The sequence below is a fragment of the Dichomitus squalens genome (genome assembly GCF_000275845.1).
Source record: "Dichomitus squalens LYAD-421 SS1 unplaced genomic scaffold DICSQscaffold_75, whole genome shotgun sequence".
Taxonomy (NCBI): domain Eukaryota; kingdom Fungi; phylum Basidiomycota; class Agaricomycetes; order Polyporales; family Polyporaceae; genus Dichomitus; species Dichomitus squalens.
The window spans coordinates 47050-62200 of NW_006766957.1; the positions used below are offsets into that span (position 1 = coordinate 47050).

At 56.1% G+C, this 15151-nt stretch overlaps 7 protein-coding genes across 7 annotated transcripts; 2 read left to right on the plus strand and 5 right to left on the minus strand.

Moving 5' to 3' along the window:
• Positions 1-1450: 1450 nt before the first annotated feature.
• DICSQDRAFT_71507 (HET-domain-containing protein) lies at positions 1451-2245 on the minus strand (the record flags this gene model as incomplete). Its single annotated transcript, XM_007370754.1, has 2 exons — positions 1451-2079; positions 2131-2245. Coding segments are annotated over 2 exons (744 nt in total), but the record flags the coding sequence as incomplete, so codon positions are not given.
• A 2269-nt stretch (positions 2246-4514) lies between these two features.
• Positions 4515-5036, plus strand: DICSQDRAFT_71517 (uncharacterized protein; the record flags this gene model as incomplete). Its single annotated transcript, XM_007370755.1, has 1 exon — positions 4515-5036. A coding segment is annotated over one exon (522 nt), but the record flags the coding sequence as incomplete, so codon positions are not given.
• Positions 5037-7901: 2865 nt separating this feature from the next.
• DICSQDRAFT_23594 (HET-domain-containing protein) lies at positions 7902-8651 on the plus strand (the record flags this gene model as incomplete). The annotated part of the gene is made up of 1 exon (XM_007370756.1): positions 7902-8651. A coding segment is annotated over one exon (750 nt), but the record flags the coding sequence as incomplete, so codon positions are not given.
• Positions 8652-11081: 2430 nt separating this feature from the next.
• On the minus strand, positions 11082-11945 carry DICSQDRAFT_174895 (uncharacterized protein; the record flags this gene model as incomplete). Its single annotated transcript, XM_007370757.1, has 4 exons — positions 11082-11272; positions 11346-11373; positions 11439-11621; positions 11748-11945. The coding sequence occupies 4 exons, from the start codon at positions 11943-11945 to the stop codon at positions 11082-11084; spliced, it is 600 nt and encodes a 199-aa protein (XP_007370819.1).
• Positions 11946-12473: 528 nt separating this feature from the next.
• Positions 12474-13393, minus strand: DICSQDRAFT_71528 (uncharacterized protein; the record flags this gene model as incomplete). Its single annotated transcript, XM_007370758.1, has 6 exons — positions 12474-12647; positions 12698-12769; positions 12822-12846; positions 12906-13125; positions 13191-13273; positions 13338-13393. Coding segments are annotated over 6 exons (630 nt in total), but the record flags the coding sequence as incomplete, so codon positions are not given.
• Positions 13394-14134: 741 nt separating this feature from the next.
• Positions 14135-14383, minus strand: DICSQDRAFT_25460 (glyceraldehyde-3-phosphate dehydrogenase-like C-terminal domain-containing protein; the record flags this gene model as incomplete). The annotated part of the gene is made up of 1 exon (XM_007370759.1): positions 14135-14383. A coding segment is annotated over one exon (249 nt), but the record flags the coding sequence as incomplete, so codon positions are not given.
• Positions 14384-14620: 237 nt separating this feature from the next.
• On the minus strand, positions 14621-15139 carry DICSQDRAFT_174897 (uncharacterized protein; the record flags this gene model as incomplete). The annotated part of the gene is made up of 3 exons (XM_007370760.1): positions 14621-14653; positions 14714-14818; positions 14879-15139. Coding segments are annotated over 3 exons (399 nt in total), but the record flags the coding sequence as incomplete, so codon positions are not given.
• Positions 15140-15151: the final 12 nt, after the last annotated feature.

Sequence of the window (15151 nt, forward strand, 5' to 3'; positions counted from 1 at the left end):
AGGCGCGTAGACCCGGGTCGACGTTCGGCGACGACCCCGTAGGCGAGCGGCGAGGAGCCGAAAGGGGAAAGCGAGGGAGAGAGGGATAAACGTATCAGAAAACTCGACGGGCAGAGCGGCGGTCGGCACGAAGGCACGAGACCGACGAAAGCTAGCCTTCACGCAAGCAGCGACAGACTAGTCCCAATGACCAAGTTATACATTAGCAATCGGAGAGAGATACAACGCTATGGTCACTCACCTAGTCCCAATGACCAAGAGGTCGAGATGGGGACTAGGGAGCGCCTAGGGGGTCCTTATATACTAGAGGGGCTGCTTAGCAACCAAGGACAAGGCGCGAGAGCGAGGCAGTGAAGATGACAAAGGGGGAACAAAGGGCGAGAAAGAAAAGGCAAGGGCATGGCGATCACGGGAACGTAGCATGCGGCTGTGGGAACGTATCTACAGTGTCCAAACTGGGATGAGCTAGGAAAGGAAACGGTCCGGAAATGGAAGGTGGGCGTCAAAGGAAAGGGAATGGGCGGCAAAAAGGGGCGTCTGTCCAACGTCCGTGACAAGGATGGTCCATCTCGTGTGGAAGACTATGGTCTTCAAGTTGCTGCCCATTCACGGCGACCGTGACGCTGAGAAATCCAGAGTCTCCTTTCCCCCATCGACAATGACAATGTCGGATCACTATGCGGACATCCTTGCCCCTGGACCTGCTAGTTGGTGCTAGGCGGATATCGACATTGTTCTGCGACTCGTGATATTCTATCCGCCAACGATAACGCTCCTCCAGGAGCCGACAACACCTCTCTGGAAGACGAACACGAAATCTGCGTTCAGGAGGCGCACACAAAGCGGTGTGAAGCGTGGCCTGAAGATGCCGATGGTCTGCCCCTGACACAGTAGCACGATCTGGGAAGTAGACGTCTGTCATGGTGAAGTCCGTCTGGATATGGGGATCGTCTGATGGAATGTAGAAGAACCGGCCATACTGCTGGTAACGGGTAAGACCTGACACTCCCTGGGGACTAGCTCCGTATTGTAGGAGCCCAATGTCATAGCGCGTGTGCTCATCACTGATGTCGGCATCAGGGGATTGACAATGCAAAGGAAGAGCGAGGAACTGTACTTTGCCATCCGGGCCATTAACGTAACAGCCTAGAAGGGCTATACGCGTGGGGAAGTGATGACAGGAGGTGGGGACGGGGAGGCTGAGGAGTAGTTTTGCATGAACGCCGTCGGCAGTTCTCCTGATGACAAAAATTTGATCCGTTGCCCTCCCCCGGTCTATCCCTGCTGCATCCAAGAAAGGCTGCGCTCTGTGGAAGGAGATGAAGCGGGGGGACATGCAGAAGTCCGCGGGACAGCCTGGGAGCAGGTGGGTCTGCAATGGCGCAACGTCTTGGAGGGAGTGAGGGTCGTCGTGACAAGCAGGCGGTGTAAACGGGTATTGTGCCTGGCACGGATGGCCCCATAACAGAACAGTGTGGTCTGGGATTCTTTGTAGAACCTGAGACAGAAGGAGTTGAAAGGCCTCTTCTACAGTTATGCCATAGCGCACATTGAGCGAGACGCCAAGAAGTCCTGCCAGGGAGTAGGAGGCGTCTTCAGGCTTAGTAGCCCGCCGCAAGGCTCCCCACGATATTTTCTGCGCGACCGAAATGTTGGCTAGTGATCGGGGATCTTCCAGGACTGAGGGCGGGATGCCAGTAGCACACTCAACGAGGGCTGCGAGCTCCCCACTATTACTCAGCGTCGCTTTATCCATGATCGGCCGCCAATTGCGGCTGTAAAAGATGACAGAATCCGGGCCCAAGAGCTCTTGGAGAGTCCAACAGCGAGTAAACCACCCGCTATCGCAGAATTGGGTCGCCCACTGGGCAGTCAGGTGACCAGGGTAGTCGTCCACATCGTGCAGAAAGACAACGCAGAGCGTGGCATTACGATACCACGTGAACATGGAGTTGACAGCGGGTTGAACCTCCGCCAGATCGTCTTGGTTGATACAGCAAGAGTCGGCCCAAGCTAACTCAATGCCATTACCCTTGACAACGTCACAAAAGCGCTGGATTTTTGAACTAAGACGACGACCTCGGTTCTTCAGCACGTCCTGGTAGGAACATTCGGGATAACCCGAGTCACCCGGCTTGCTCCAGACATGGGACAAACAGGCATAGGGGATACCGTCTGCTTTCAGCTGATCGACGGTGTATCGTGTTTCCGAAAACGTGCCTGTCGGCGCATGGAGAAAACGCATCTGGGCCTAGTGCATATATAGTCAGTATCGGGCCCATAGGGCAGAAACTAGTGTAACTCGCCATGGTGCCAGTGCACACCGCTGTTGATTTGTAGACCGAGACCAGATGGGGACAATGTGCTGCGGCGAGTTCCTGTAGTAGTGCGCAAGGTGAACTGTAACATCGAGGTGTAAGACTATCATAGATTCATACCTGCTTGGCCGTCTGTGGTATTGTGAGCAGAGTCGCATTCGCAGTGTAAGACTGGACCTATGCACAGCAGCAGAAGTCAGGATCGAGGTTGTATTACTAGCTGCTAAGAAGATTCTGCAGTTGGCTGGACGGGCTCGACTTCCTTTCCCACGGCGAGGCTCTGCGGGCGCACGTCTATTATTCCGATGCTTAAGCTTGAAGAACTGCCGCCCGCCTCCTGTCGCTCCCTTCATTTGGGCTAGACGGAGCCCACACCTCATTACATATTATGGATTGCCTAAGTAACAGCTCCTTCTCCGCGGGCTCCCCGTGCTCGGTTATTGGTTGAGACCGCCAGCGTCGCGCCGCCCATCCTTCTATGTATATGCCCCCCGAGCCGCAGCACCCATATGTTAGAAGTCTGTAGTCTAGGTATTAGATGCCCCACTCGAAGGGATGCTGGAACGAGTGAGGGACGTTGAATATGTGACGAACTATAGTGGTGTACGTACGGAAGTTCCCGGCCTACAGCGCCTAATGTGAAGATCGTAAAGTCTAACATCATCGTGTGCCCCGCTTCCGTCCCACGCATTCTTCGTGGCCCTATCACCCATATCGCTGACCGTGCAGCAGCATACAACCACCCATCCCCCCGTGGCTGTTTTGCCTTCGCGCTGCGTGACACCCCTGTGCGACAGCATGCCTCCCAAAGGTGAGTTACCGCTTTCACGATGCGCCAGGGAGAGCGTGTGTAAACCCCCTGTTTCCCGTCCCCCTGTCGCGTCGCTCTTGGTCTGCCGCTGGCAGGGTCCTGATTGTTTTGCGCCACAGGCCCCATCGTGCTCAGCTTCTCTCCGTTCCGTCAGGTAAGCGTGCCCTTCATCCATGTAGCAATGTTCATTGGTGTGTACCCCCCCAACAGACGCGGAGCGGGGCTTCCTTTTCCCCGTGGGCTACGGTGGCCCCATTCGGGACACCGATTGAGGCACCGTCGGACTTCGACCTTTGTGCGCGCATCGAGGCCGCACTTGTTGAGCAAAAGCGCGAGGCTGATTGGCATGAGGAGGATGACCTTCCACTGACACAGGCCCTCGAGACTGATGGGGGGCTGGTGACGCCGGGCAATGTGCCTCCAATTGCCATCCCGCCCCTCCCGGAGTTTCCAGACCCAATCGCATCGGACAACGTCGGCATCAGCAAGGGGCAGTACCATGCGCGCAGCCATAACAAACGCCGCCGTCAGGCCAAAACCCATAGCCAGCGCGAGGCAAACGGTGGGAAAAGACCCCTTAGAGACTCGGCCGTCAGACACCGGGATGCTGCCGTCGCGTTGGAGACGCCCATGGACACCGACCGGATGCTTTCCCAAGACTCCGAGCGCGCCTCGCGCACCCTTGCCGAGGCCGAAGAGCCCATCGAAACTGATCTGTCGTTGGCCATGGAGGACGTTCCGGTGACCAGGAATGCCTTCACAGCCCAGCGGTACCCGCAAACTGACGAAGACCGTCTGCCGGTCGATATTCAACGCCTTATCGTTTTGCAGGGTTTCCGCCTGATTGAAGCCCAGGAAGAGTCTGTTTGCCCTCGTCCTCCCAGGCATTCAGCCCGCTAATGCCCCTGTTCGTACAGCAAATGCCGCCCCATCATCGACCGGGACCGCACTCTCATTGGCGTCGTTTGCGGGGCGCCGCGGGATGTCGCGCCCTCCCCTGGCCAGGGGGGCAGCGTCCCATGGTCCGAGGTACATCGCCGAGGGGCTGTGCTCGCAGAATACCTTCGCGAGAATCTACGGCTCTCGAACTCACACTTACGCCATCGACGCGGCAACTATTCGGCGGTGGCGAGTGGTATCTCGTTCGGGGGCGGTCAGCAGGTAGGCGACCCCGTCCCTGTGTATTGTGAACCCTACCCACCCCTCCTTCTAGCGCGTGGGCAATCTGGCACACACCCCTCATAACGCGGCGATCCTTGATGCCGTCAAAAACTCTACCGTCATGCGTCGCATTGCCAATTTCGCCAGCAGTAAGAGTCGCGCATCCTTCCCCTATTCCTGCCATCTGATCACCCGATTCCGTAGATTCCTTCCGTTTGTTTTTCCCTCGGCTTCACGACTTTTACGAGGGCACCCTCGATGGGCTGTGCTCGCGCGATCCGTCCCTTCGTCGCAACTTCAAGGACAATGCATTTGCATGTGCGACGTGGAATCTGGGGCCGCAGGCCATCTCACACGTACATACCGACCACCTAAATCTCGCCTGGGGTATGTGTGCCATCACTGCTTTGGGCGAGTTCAACCCGAAACGGGGCGGGCACTTGATCCTTTGGGACCTCCGTCTCATCATTGAGTTCCCCCCCGGTACCACGATCCTCATACCATCGGCCATCCTGCGCCATTCCAACGCCCCACTCGCAAGCCCCGAAGAGACCCGCCACGCATTCATCCAATATTCTGCAGGGGGGCTCTTTCGCTGGTCTGAGTGCGGCCATCAGACCCAGAAAGCCTTCCACAGCGGTGGCGGCGTCTACTCACAGACGGGTCGCCAACGATGGGTTCGTGGCGTCGGCATGCTGGGCCGCTGGGATGAGCTGAGGTCCTCCAGAGTAGTTACTACCCAATAGCCTATTGCGCCAACTGGCTTGTGCCACGCGTGCAACAGGTCAGGATCAATGGCTGCCACTCCTCTAACTGTACCCTCTGCCGCCCTCCATCTCAATGCAATCGCGGGTTCCGCGCCCCCCTCGGGCTTGCGCCTCACGCGCTTCAGGACGGGCTGTCCCAACGCAGGGTGCCCTTTGTCTGCTAAGGCTAGCGCTCCTCCCTCTCGTTTGGCAGCCTCCTCCAGCCTAACACGCGGCCTGACGTACGGTGGCTCAAGCGGCGACGAACGTGAGCGGCTGCACTCCGCAGCTTGTCACCCCAATCCCTTTTGCAGCCGCGTTTTGGGCTCGTTTGGGCCATGCGCGGGATGATGATGGCCGCGATCTCCAGACCCAACAGCGGCATGCCCTCGACGCCTGGCACGTGAGGTAGTATTAGGGCGTGGGTTGCAGCACCGATGGGCATCTGTTTGCGGGCGGTAATGCGCTGCCGGTCGGAGACGTCGTCTTGCCAAACGTCGATGTGGCCGCCATCCTACTGAAATCGATGGCTGCTTTGCCAATGGACGCCGCGCAGCTTGTGCCATAAAACTACCCAGGGCTGGCCCCCCTTATACCTCGCCCGAGGATGCTCCTCTTCCCCGCCCTCGTTGCCGCCAGCGACCCGCGGCCCGCACTCCCGCACCGACAGGTCTGGGCGACGTGGAGCTCGGTCCCAAGGTTAAGCCGACGGCCGATGAAGTCTTTGCGGGCTAGGGTGATGCGCGTGTTGAAGTTTATCGGCGTGGCCTATCGCGTTGATCCCCACATCATGCGCAACAGGGGCGTCGTCCGGCCGCAGGGCAGCCTCCGCCAGCGTTGATTTTCGCGCCCATATGAGGCTCGTACTCGCGTTCGACCACAATGTGAGCCTCTCACCTGCTTCACTCCCACAGGTCGGCCCTACGGCACCGGGGTCACAAGCCGCTGGCGCGCATGCCGCGCGAGTCTGCGCCCTTCTGGGAGATGGTAACAGGCAGTCTAAACGTCATATGCCATGGGTAGAAGGCAGGGAGGGGGCGCAGGCAGCAACCAAAACAGGGAGGAGTGGGCAGAACCTGGATGGGCAGGGTGATAGAGCATACATGTTTTCTGCGCCTAATAGGCGAGCAGGCATGCATGTACCGCTGTAGAATCAACAGGGAAGGGCTGGAAGCCCTGCAACAACACCGCTGAGCCGACCCTCTAGGCCCTCGCTTCGAAACGCAGATTACCGTGAACATCATATAGGCTGGCTTAGGTCGGCAACTCATCTCGAATGGGGAGAGGGTGAAGAACGGCGAATTCTTTTGGGGGGAGAGTTTCAGACCGGTTGGTTACTACTGCCATCTAGCATCCAACTCAAGCAGCCTTGGGGCGCGGAATTGAAAACTCTTCCAGAAAATAGGACTGCGGTGCGCTGCAGTCGCTGTGATCCCCACTCCCTATGCTCTGGTGGAGGAGCAACCAGATCTTGCAGCATAGTGTGTATAGCCTACAGCCTAGGGGCTTCATAATGCAGAGTTGAGTGTCCTGAAATGGTGTGCAATGAACGATGAATCGATGACGGCTGAGCTACAGTCGTTTGCATATCAAACTGCAGTGTCTTGCGCGCGTCGAGCCTGTTTGTTCGTGTTTGCTCCGCCGTCGGGTACCGGCTAGGACTGCCACTTCGGTGGGTGCACCCTCAATGAAAACAGATAAAATCCCCCAAAAATGTCGTAGCGGGTTGATATCACATACAGTATGGCCCCTAGCAATGCTTTGTTGGCTTTCAATGCAGGAGAAGCTTTTTGTACTTGATGGCCACAATGGGTTGACGGAGGCCGGTCCCAAACAGGCAGAGGGACGCTCGCTCACGGCGTTGCAAACACGGGCAAACAGCCCCGCGGCGCGCGCGTCGACTGCAGTTTGATATGCAAACGACTGTAAGCGGCCGTGACCCCCACTGCCGTGACGAAGGGCTGGCGCCTCCGTGCACTGGATCTCAAAATACAGATGCGCAAAATACGGGCGCCTACGAAAATATGCCAATATTTTGAGCGAGGCTGTTCCATCGTGGGATGCCCTCGGTGCGTGTGGCGTCAACATCCAGATGGGTCAGTCCTCAACCCCCTCAACCATCATCTGAATCTGCTGCGCCTCCAGTGGATTCACTCCATTCTACCGAGCTCCGGCGTGATCTGAGACCACCGACGCTCTTGCAGCTCTCTGGCTCGACTCAATTTCGATACTGACTGGGCGTAGAGAGCTCATGGTCGCTTCCCTGGAACTGAAGAATGTGCCGTCGGAGATGAGTCACAGCACCGAGACCTTGACTATCAGAGGTACTGAGTATCTCTTGACCCAACATCTTCCAACTGCTGACACCAGCTATGAATCATTCGCATGACGCCTTTTGTAGAGGAGGAGCCTTTCAAGCATCCTTACCTGGATGCAATCACGGCACAGCCGCTCGAAATACCCAACGTCCACGAGCTTATTGAGGCAACATCCCCGTCTGACAGGAGCCACAGGACTGAGACTCAGCTTCGACAAGGTTTGGGGAGTTTTTAGTCCTTTACCAGTACGTCCAACTGACGCTACGCCGTCCGATAGGTAGGGAGCCCAAGAAGAGCCCTCTACTGAAGGTAGCTGTGGCGGAGCCACTGTCTGTCTCAAGTGTGCACAAACCTCGTGAGGGGACATCTAGTCCCGCTGATTTGGAGCGATCGGGACCACAACGCCTGCTTTCGCGACCAAAGACTCCAAATGACCCGCCCTCTGGTAGAGCGCCCAACCCGCCAAGAAGGCAGACCGCTCGTGACCAGGTATATCCTGTTTGCAGTGCCCCCATTACGTTTCACTGACGCTTGCAAGGTCCCCAAGCGCCTGTTAAACGCCATCACTGGGCAGTTTGATGAGTGCTTTGACCATCAGCGAGTACGCTATGTCATCCTATCCCACGTCTGGGCAACCAGGGAGGCCACGTATCAGGACGTCTTGGAGACACAGAAGGTTTCTGGGCTCAACGTCGTGTCTCGCTTGCCCGACAAGCTTCGCGGCTTGTGCAATGCTGCGCAGAACGCCGGATACGACTTCGTCTGGGCCGATACTTGCTGCATTGACAGAACAAACTCTGACGAAATCTCGGACTCTATAACATCCATGTATTCCTGGTATCGCGAGGCCGATCAGTGCTTCGCGTATCTTCACGACGTTCCCAGCCCCTTAATGTCCTCCGATGACCCATACGCGCTGTTCCGCCAAAGCATTTGGTGGTCCAGAGGATGGACGCTACCCGAACTCCTAGCCCCTAACGAGGTAACCTTTCTGTCCTCTACTTGGCTAGCGATCGGCACGAGAACAGAGCTTGCGACGCTCATCCAGGCCATCACCTCTATCGATAGCAAAGTCCTGATTTCCCCGAGAGTCCCACTGGAGGCGATGAGCGTTGCAACGCGCATGTCATGGGCCGCGTCCAGGAAAACGAGATTCGTAGAGGATGGCGCCTACTGCCTCATGGGCATCTTTGGTGTCATCATGCAGCCGAACTATGGAGAGAGGTACAGCGCCTTCTTCCGCCTTCAGGAGTTGATCCTTGCCAAGGAGCGGCCCGATCCAACCCTCCTTTGCTGGGGCGTCGTAACACATCTGCCCGCTAACAGTCTGCCCTTTGGCGGGTACAACCATACGGCGCACACCGCCGTGACGCGAGCCGAACCTCCACCCCCTAGGCATTCGAAACAATACCTGCTGGCTGCTTCTGCGGAGGAGTTCAGTCGCACCCCGCGAAGCCTAAAGGTTCAAGGCCCTGACTTCTTCGCTGAACGCCTCAAACTCCCCGAGCAGGACATCCAGACGGCGTTTGAGCATGTGCCGGGCGGTATTCGCTGTAGGTTGCCCCTAGTTGACATGTCATGTCCAGTCGGTACGGGCTCTTCGCGCTCGGTATTTACACTCGCTCTACTGGCCTGCGAAGACGCTCGAGGGCGGATGCTTGCTCTTCTGTTACATCCACAGGATTGCCGTGAATCCTCCAGTGACACCACGTGAGTATCACTACGCCCGCTTACTCTACAGACTAGTATTTCTAAGCACTTATTATACCCTCCATACGCAGCGCTGAGAACCTTCGTCATGCCCATCCCGGCTCGTATTTCGTAGGAGCGCCACCGAGACCCTCCAAGCACTGTCCCATCTCCACCAACCCTTACTCCATGTCCGCATACATCAACGCATACACGCGAGCGGTCTGGATCCCTTCCACAGAGCTCAACCATCTTCATGGTTGGATACGTATGTCAGACATCGTCATTGCACACGATCCAGACCACCTCGTACTCGACCTTGAGTACGAGTTACGCCGTCACATCGAGATGAGTGCCCCTCCCGGGCCCTTTGCTGTGTCTTTAGCACCCTGGTCTCGGGACGCCCTGATCGCGCGGGGATATCGCACGTTCCCCACAGCCATAGCTGATATTCTGCTACCTGCATCCACCACAAGCGCCGTGCACCGGGCTACCGCTACATCTCCCGCAATAACCATTCGTAAAGGCACCAACTACATTATTGTCCAGATTGGACGCTGCTATTGCGCACTCGGCGAGCGATATGGTCTGTTGGCAGTGATTGCCAGTGAATCGTCTCAAGGCCGCCAATCCTGGGATCGACCAAGGATGGAACACTCTCTGGACCACCCCTTCAATCACCCACACCATCTTTGTTCGTGGTCCTTCTACGGCAGTAATGCTCGCACTCGATTGAGGCTGGCGTCCGGCATGGTGCTGAACCTGGGTCTGAGCCCTATGTCGCGTCCTCTGAGCCTTATGCCACTTCCTCCCACCGTCGAAAAGACTCAAGGAGTTAGGGAGAAGATCCGAGCCGCCGTGAAGGGTCTACAGCCCAAGATAACCCGAGGAACCCGCCATCAAACAAGAGAGATCGCGAATCTTATTCGATCCAAGCTCTTCCTCCGTTCTCGGAGGGCCACAGAAGTCGAGTCGACCTCTGTGACTGCAGCGATGTGGCCGAGTGAGCTATCCTCCACGAGACTTGTCAGGTCAGCATCTGCCCCTCCTAGACTCGGGGAGAACGCGGTCGGGGCTGGGTATTCCTATGCGTTAAGTGTTGGGATCAGCTAAAGTAATAGTAGTCGTCCGGGATGGAATATCTGAGCGGCGGCGGTGATGAAGGGGGGTCCGCTTCATTTGCGGCAGGTTGGTGTTTGTGATGTGGCGGGGTCAACCTGTCGACACACCCTTTCCAGGCTCCCTGGGTTGGACATATGTCATGTATCTTGCGCGTGTCCTAGTGCCAGAAATGTCGCAAAATTGCACCCTCATGCCATGCTCGCCTCGGCGCGAAAACATTGCGGTGTTGTCATGCTAGAGTGAAAGTCATTTGTCATTAAACTGCACGCTCGATCAAAATCGAACACCTCGTGACATGATTCTATGCAGGTGGTGAAATCAACGTAGGCAAAAGCCCGGTCACACAAAATTCACCTCCAATGAGAAGACTGAAGCCAAGCGGGCACGTTGTACGGCGATAACGCTCCGTATACCGCAAACTAGGGCGGTGGAGTACAATGACGTAAAGTGGAAGAGCGTGAAGTGGGCAAACGGAACGCAAGTCCAGAACAATTACTTCGGGTGAGGTAGCGAGTGATAGGTACTGACGCAATGGAATTGCATATACCAGATGCAACACAGCACCATTAGAGTCCTTTCGCAGGCGATTTGAAACCGGTGGGGTAGTTCAATTTGTCAGCGCTCCCAGTTCAGAATCAGCTGAGGTGGGTCCCTCGCACATCCCTTCGACAGCCAATAATCGTTGTGTAATTGCCCGCTTGACAAGGTATCCACTGCACCACCAATTCAGAGATTGGGCAGATCCAATCCGGTTTTGAATCGGCTACGAAAGGACTCTATTTCGAATTCTGTGTAGCCTTCGACAGTTTGTTTGGGAAGCAAAGTAGAAACACCGTTGCCAACGCTTCGCCCAGATACAGCTGTATGTTCCTCGCACAGAGGGATACAGGCTGGGTGAGCATCCCACAAGAGACACTTAGACAGCAAGACATAGTGAATACTCACGACCTGTGCCTCCCTCTCCGGCCTTGGCTGTCCAATCGCCCGCGATGGGTTCTGCTTTACCGGCGGTCACGGAGGATATCGCCTCGATAAACACCGGGCGGGATTTGCGATCGTTCCGAGACCTTGATGGGGAGGGACTGTCCCAAGCAGCATCGTCGAAGGCTGCATGGTCGGAGCAGCGTCAGTTCGCCGACCACCGGGCCTGAGACGCAGGATGGGAAAGCCATAATCGAACCCACAAAGCGGAGAGAGCCGAGCAGCCGCTACGCCATGTAGGTGATTGGAATTTCAGTACAGTGAGCGAATTTGAGAGGTAAGGGGATGGTACAATCGTGTGCGCCGATGAATGCAGCTGGAGGATATGCTGCCGCGTGTGGTAGGCGGGGAGGATCTCATCGAGGATGATGGGCGTGCAGTAACCGTCGCGCGAGGGGAGCATGAGGCATTGGTCGTAGGGCGACCTACGTGGTGTTTGTGCCCGTGTTTGTGTCTGAGATGACGGAATGCGGAGCTAACAGTGAGGAGTGGCCAGTGCATGTCCGTCAACTCGTCGTAGTGCAGCTTCGTCAAAAGGCAAACGGGTCCCGCCTGCTGCGTGTCGTATATCATCTCAGGGTCCCTCGTTGCAACCACGTACAGGATCCTGTACGGCAACGCACGCAAAGACGGAAGCAGCCGCTATGAGGGTCATTGGTGAAGCCGGGGTGCTAGGCTTCGACCCTGCCGGCGTGGGGGAACGCATCGAGTCTGCTGTAGACAGCGCGGGGGACGACATCATCGCCGCAGTTGGCCCAGCGGATATCGTGATGTGCGGCGAGGGAAGGTTGGGGTCCATCGGAATGCATGGCGATAAGCATTGACCCGAAACGGAGACTAGAGAACCGAACGGTCTGTTACTACCTGAAGTGTCCGGCGGAATCGCAAAAACACCGGGTACCAGCCAGATCGTCAATGAGCGTGTCCAAATACCGAGGGAGGCTAGGAGAAGGCGATGAAAAGGAATCTTCGAGAGCGGCGCAGCGACAACACGAACCCGGGGCATATGGGAAGAGCTCGAGGACGCGAGAAGGCGTGTGAGCGATTATATACACTTATTGCAAGTTCGGCCGCTTGAATTCTTCGATGGACGACGCCTCCACGTTCGTAGTGCTATCGTCTTCCTCCATTCTAATGAAATGACCGGCAGACAGCATCGTACCGTACAGACTCGAAGTCTGAGGGAGAAACCTCTCCCGGCGCCGCCTGGAATGCGTCCATCTACCCAAACTCAGCCTGTGCTGCTTCCAATGAATCGTGACGATGTCGACGTACCTGGGGCTGACTTCATCCGCCCCCTCTTCACCGATCGAGACAATTCCACGAGTTATGTAGCAACTACCAAGACCGCTGAATGCGAGCGTCGAAGCTTGAGTCCTAAACGTACATACAACACGAGATCAACATAGCACGGGGTAGCCACAGGATGAATGTACCCGAACACTTCAGCACCTTCGGAGGTATAGTTAGTCAACCGCCGCACAACACGGCAAGCGACGATCTAAGGAACTCTTCAATTCAAGCTTCTCACGATATGCTGGCACAACTCACATTGGACGCGATTGCTGCGGGAACGTTCGCGATGATCGACATCACTGCGTTCAGATTGACCAACATAAAAGTCTACAAGAGATCAGTGTCAAGATCCCGAAGTCGAAAAGGAGCTGCAATTCACAGTTGCAATCACATAAGCCCCGAAACTGTTAGAAGTAAACATCAGCTGACGGCCAATCATTCATGAAGCAGCGCGAAGACCCACGCAACTACGCAGTAGAACAGCCCGTCGTCGAAGGTAAGCTTCACGATCTTTGACCGGTCACGACGTGAACTGCTCCCCACGCCCAGCTTCACCGCCATCAGAGTAAGAACAGTGAAATTGAAACATATCGTGTAAATGAACGTCGCGGCCAGAATTCTATTACTTGTCTGGGTGATGGCACAGCCTGTTCCAGGGATCCAAGCGGCCTCCACAAGAACACCTTCGTCACCATCGTCAACCGGCTACCATGGCACTGTGCACAGCTTCTTTTGCTAGAAAACTTACCGTGCAGCAACAATGACCAATGTCCCAGTATAACGAGGATGAGAGATGCGACGATGTACCATGCCTGCGACCAAACCGCCATCCTAGAATGGAGAAGTTGTGAGCCCGGCTTACTTCCACCGGCTTGATGTCAGGACTGGGCCTCACGTGCGAAGGGAAGGGGCGATGCTAGCAAGTCCAATAGACGCATTCCCAAAGATCTGAGCAGTCTCAGTGAAGCAGATGCAGATGTGACACGTGAGTCCATGCTCTGTAGGTGTCTCATACCGTCTGTTCTTGCTCCCTTCCTGATACAGGTATGTGCTGAACTGTCTCGTCTCTGATATCTGAGACACAGGTACGTCTCAGAGTCTATCCAGAACCTCTTTTGCAAGGAGGTAACTACGGGTATGTCATGGTGGTCTCGTACTTGCGCATCCCTTCGTACCCTCCCTCCTTCCGCATCGCTATGTCTCCAAGCTATCATCCCTCCCATCCTGTCATGGTTGTGAATAATCTCGCGTGTTGTAGTAGTAGTTGGGTGGTCAGGGATGTAGGAAGCACGCTTGCCGGGGTATTTACACGTCATTGTATAGCATACGTCAACTGTATTTAGTCTGTCGTAGTGTAAATCAATCTACTTTCATGCATTTTCGAGATTGCTGTCGCCCACTATCGCAACAACAAGCTGTTAATGGTAAGAATACACGAGCTATGGCGTATCTACATTGATCTACAGAGCTGTGGGCGGGCGCTATGTAGGCCATGTACCCCCGAGGTATGCTACGCGACTATAACAGCTATGGCGTCTACTTAGGGCGATGTAGCACACTGATTTTTTCCTGATGTTGGAGAGCGGAACGTCCGGGAAGTACGTTCGTACCAAGTCCTCGCCGTCGATTTCGCAACGTTGTTACTCCGAAATTCAGCTTGGTGCAAGGCTTCCAGAACTTGAGTAGACTTACCTCGCCGCGAAGCCTGGACGGCGCCGAGTTCGACGCAGCAGTGAGAACGTCCTTTGGGCTCCAGCTGAACTTGTACCCAAGCGGAACGTCCGTGTCCTCTGGTGCAGGCAAGCCACCACAGAACGACGTGAACGACACGATCTCCTTGCCTTGCTCTCGCGACGGTTCAATCAAAGACATCGCGGAACAGTGGTCGATGTCAGGATCCAGTCCGATTTTGTTCATCAGAAGAACATCTGCAGTGACGGCACTGATTGGTCTCGATCAAGACACAGCGCGTTCTCAGCGACAAGGACGGATGCACAGCTCGGCAGAGGGGTGGAACGGTACCAGCAACGGGCAATTGTACGTTCACTCTCAACACCCCGTTCTGAGCGCTGCATGCGAAGGGGCAATGCCTGATGACAACGTCTGGCGCCGCGACCAATCTCTTCACCGCCTCCAAGTTCCCCATATCCACGGGTGTCGCGTTCGCGTACGGCAGAATCAGCCGCTCGGTATCCGCCAGAACATTGCTCGCTATACGCACTATAAGGTCAACTCGCGCGAAACCCGCCAAACAAGTCTACAACTACTTACCAACAAACAGCTGCACGTCCGACCGGCCGCAAAGCCCCTGCATGGCCACCATCGTGACCGACGGCAGATGCGCGTCGCGTATTGCGACAGGAACTCCAAGCCGCCCTAACGAGCCCCCACTGTGAGCGAGGGGGACGTACAATAAGACGGGCGAACAAGACGTACGTTGACATCACAGCTGATGTCCCCTACGCAGGCGAACCGGCCCTCACCCAACGTCCGCGCGATCTCGAGCGCCGTCGTCGGCTGCTCGTTCGTCATCACGCGGGGGTACGCCGGAGCACACCGTGCGCCATGCAGGAGGAGGGAAAGGTACGGAGCGACCTTCGCGTAGAACTCGGATACATATTGGTCTGGGTGGGCGTAGTAGTCCGGGTGGTCGAACGCGCGGCCGTCCTTCCGCAAGAAGTAGCCTTTGGAAGTAGCCTTTGGAAAGCG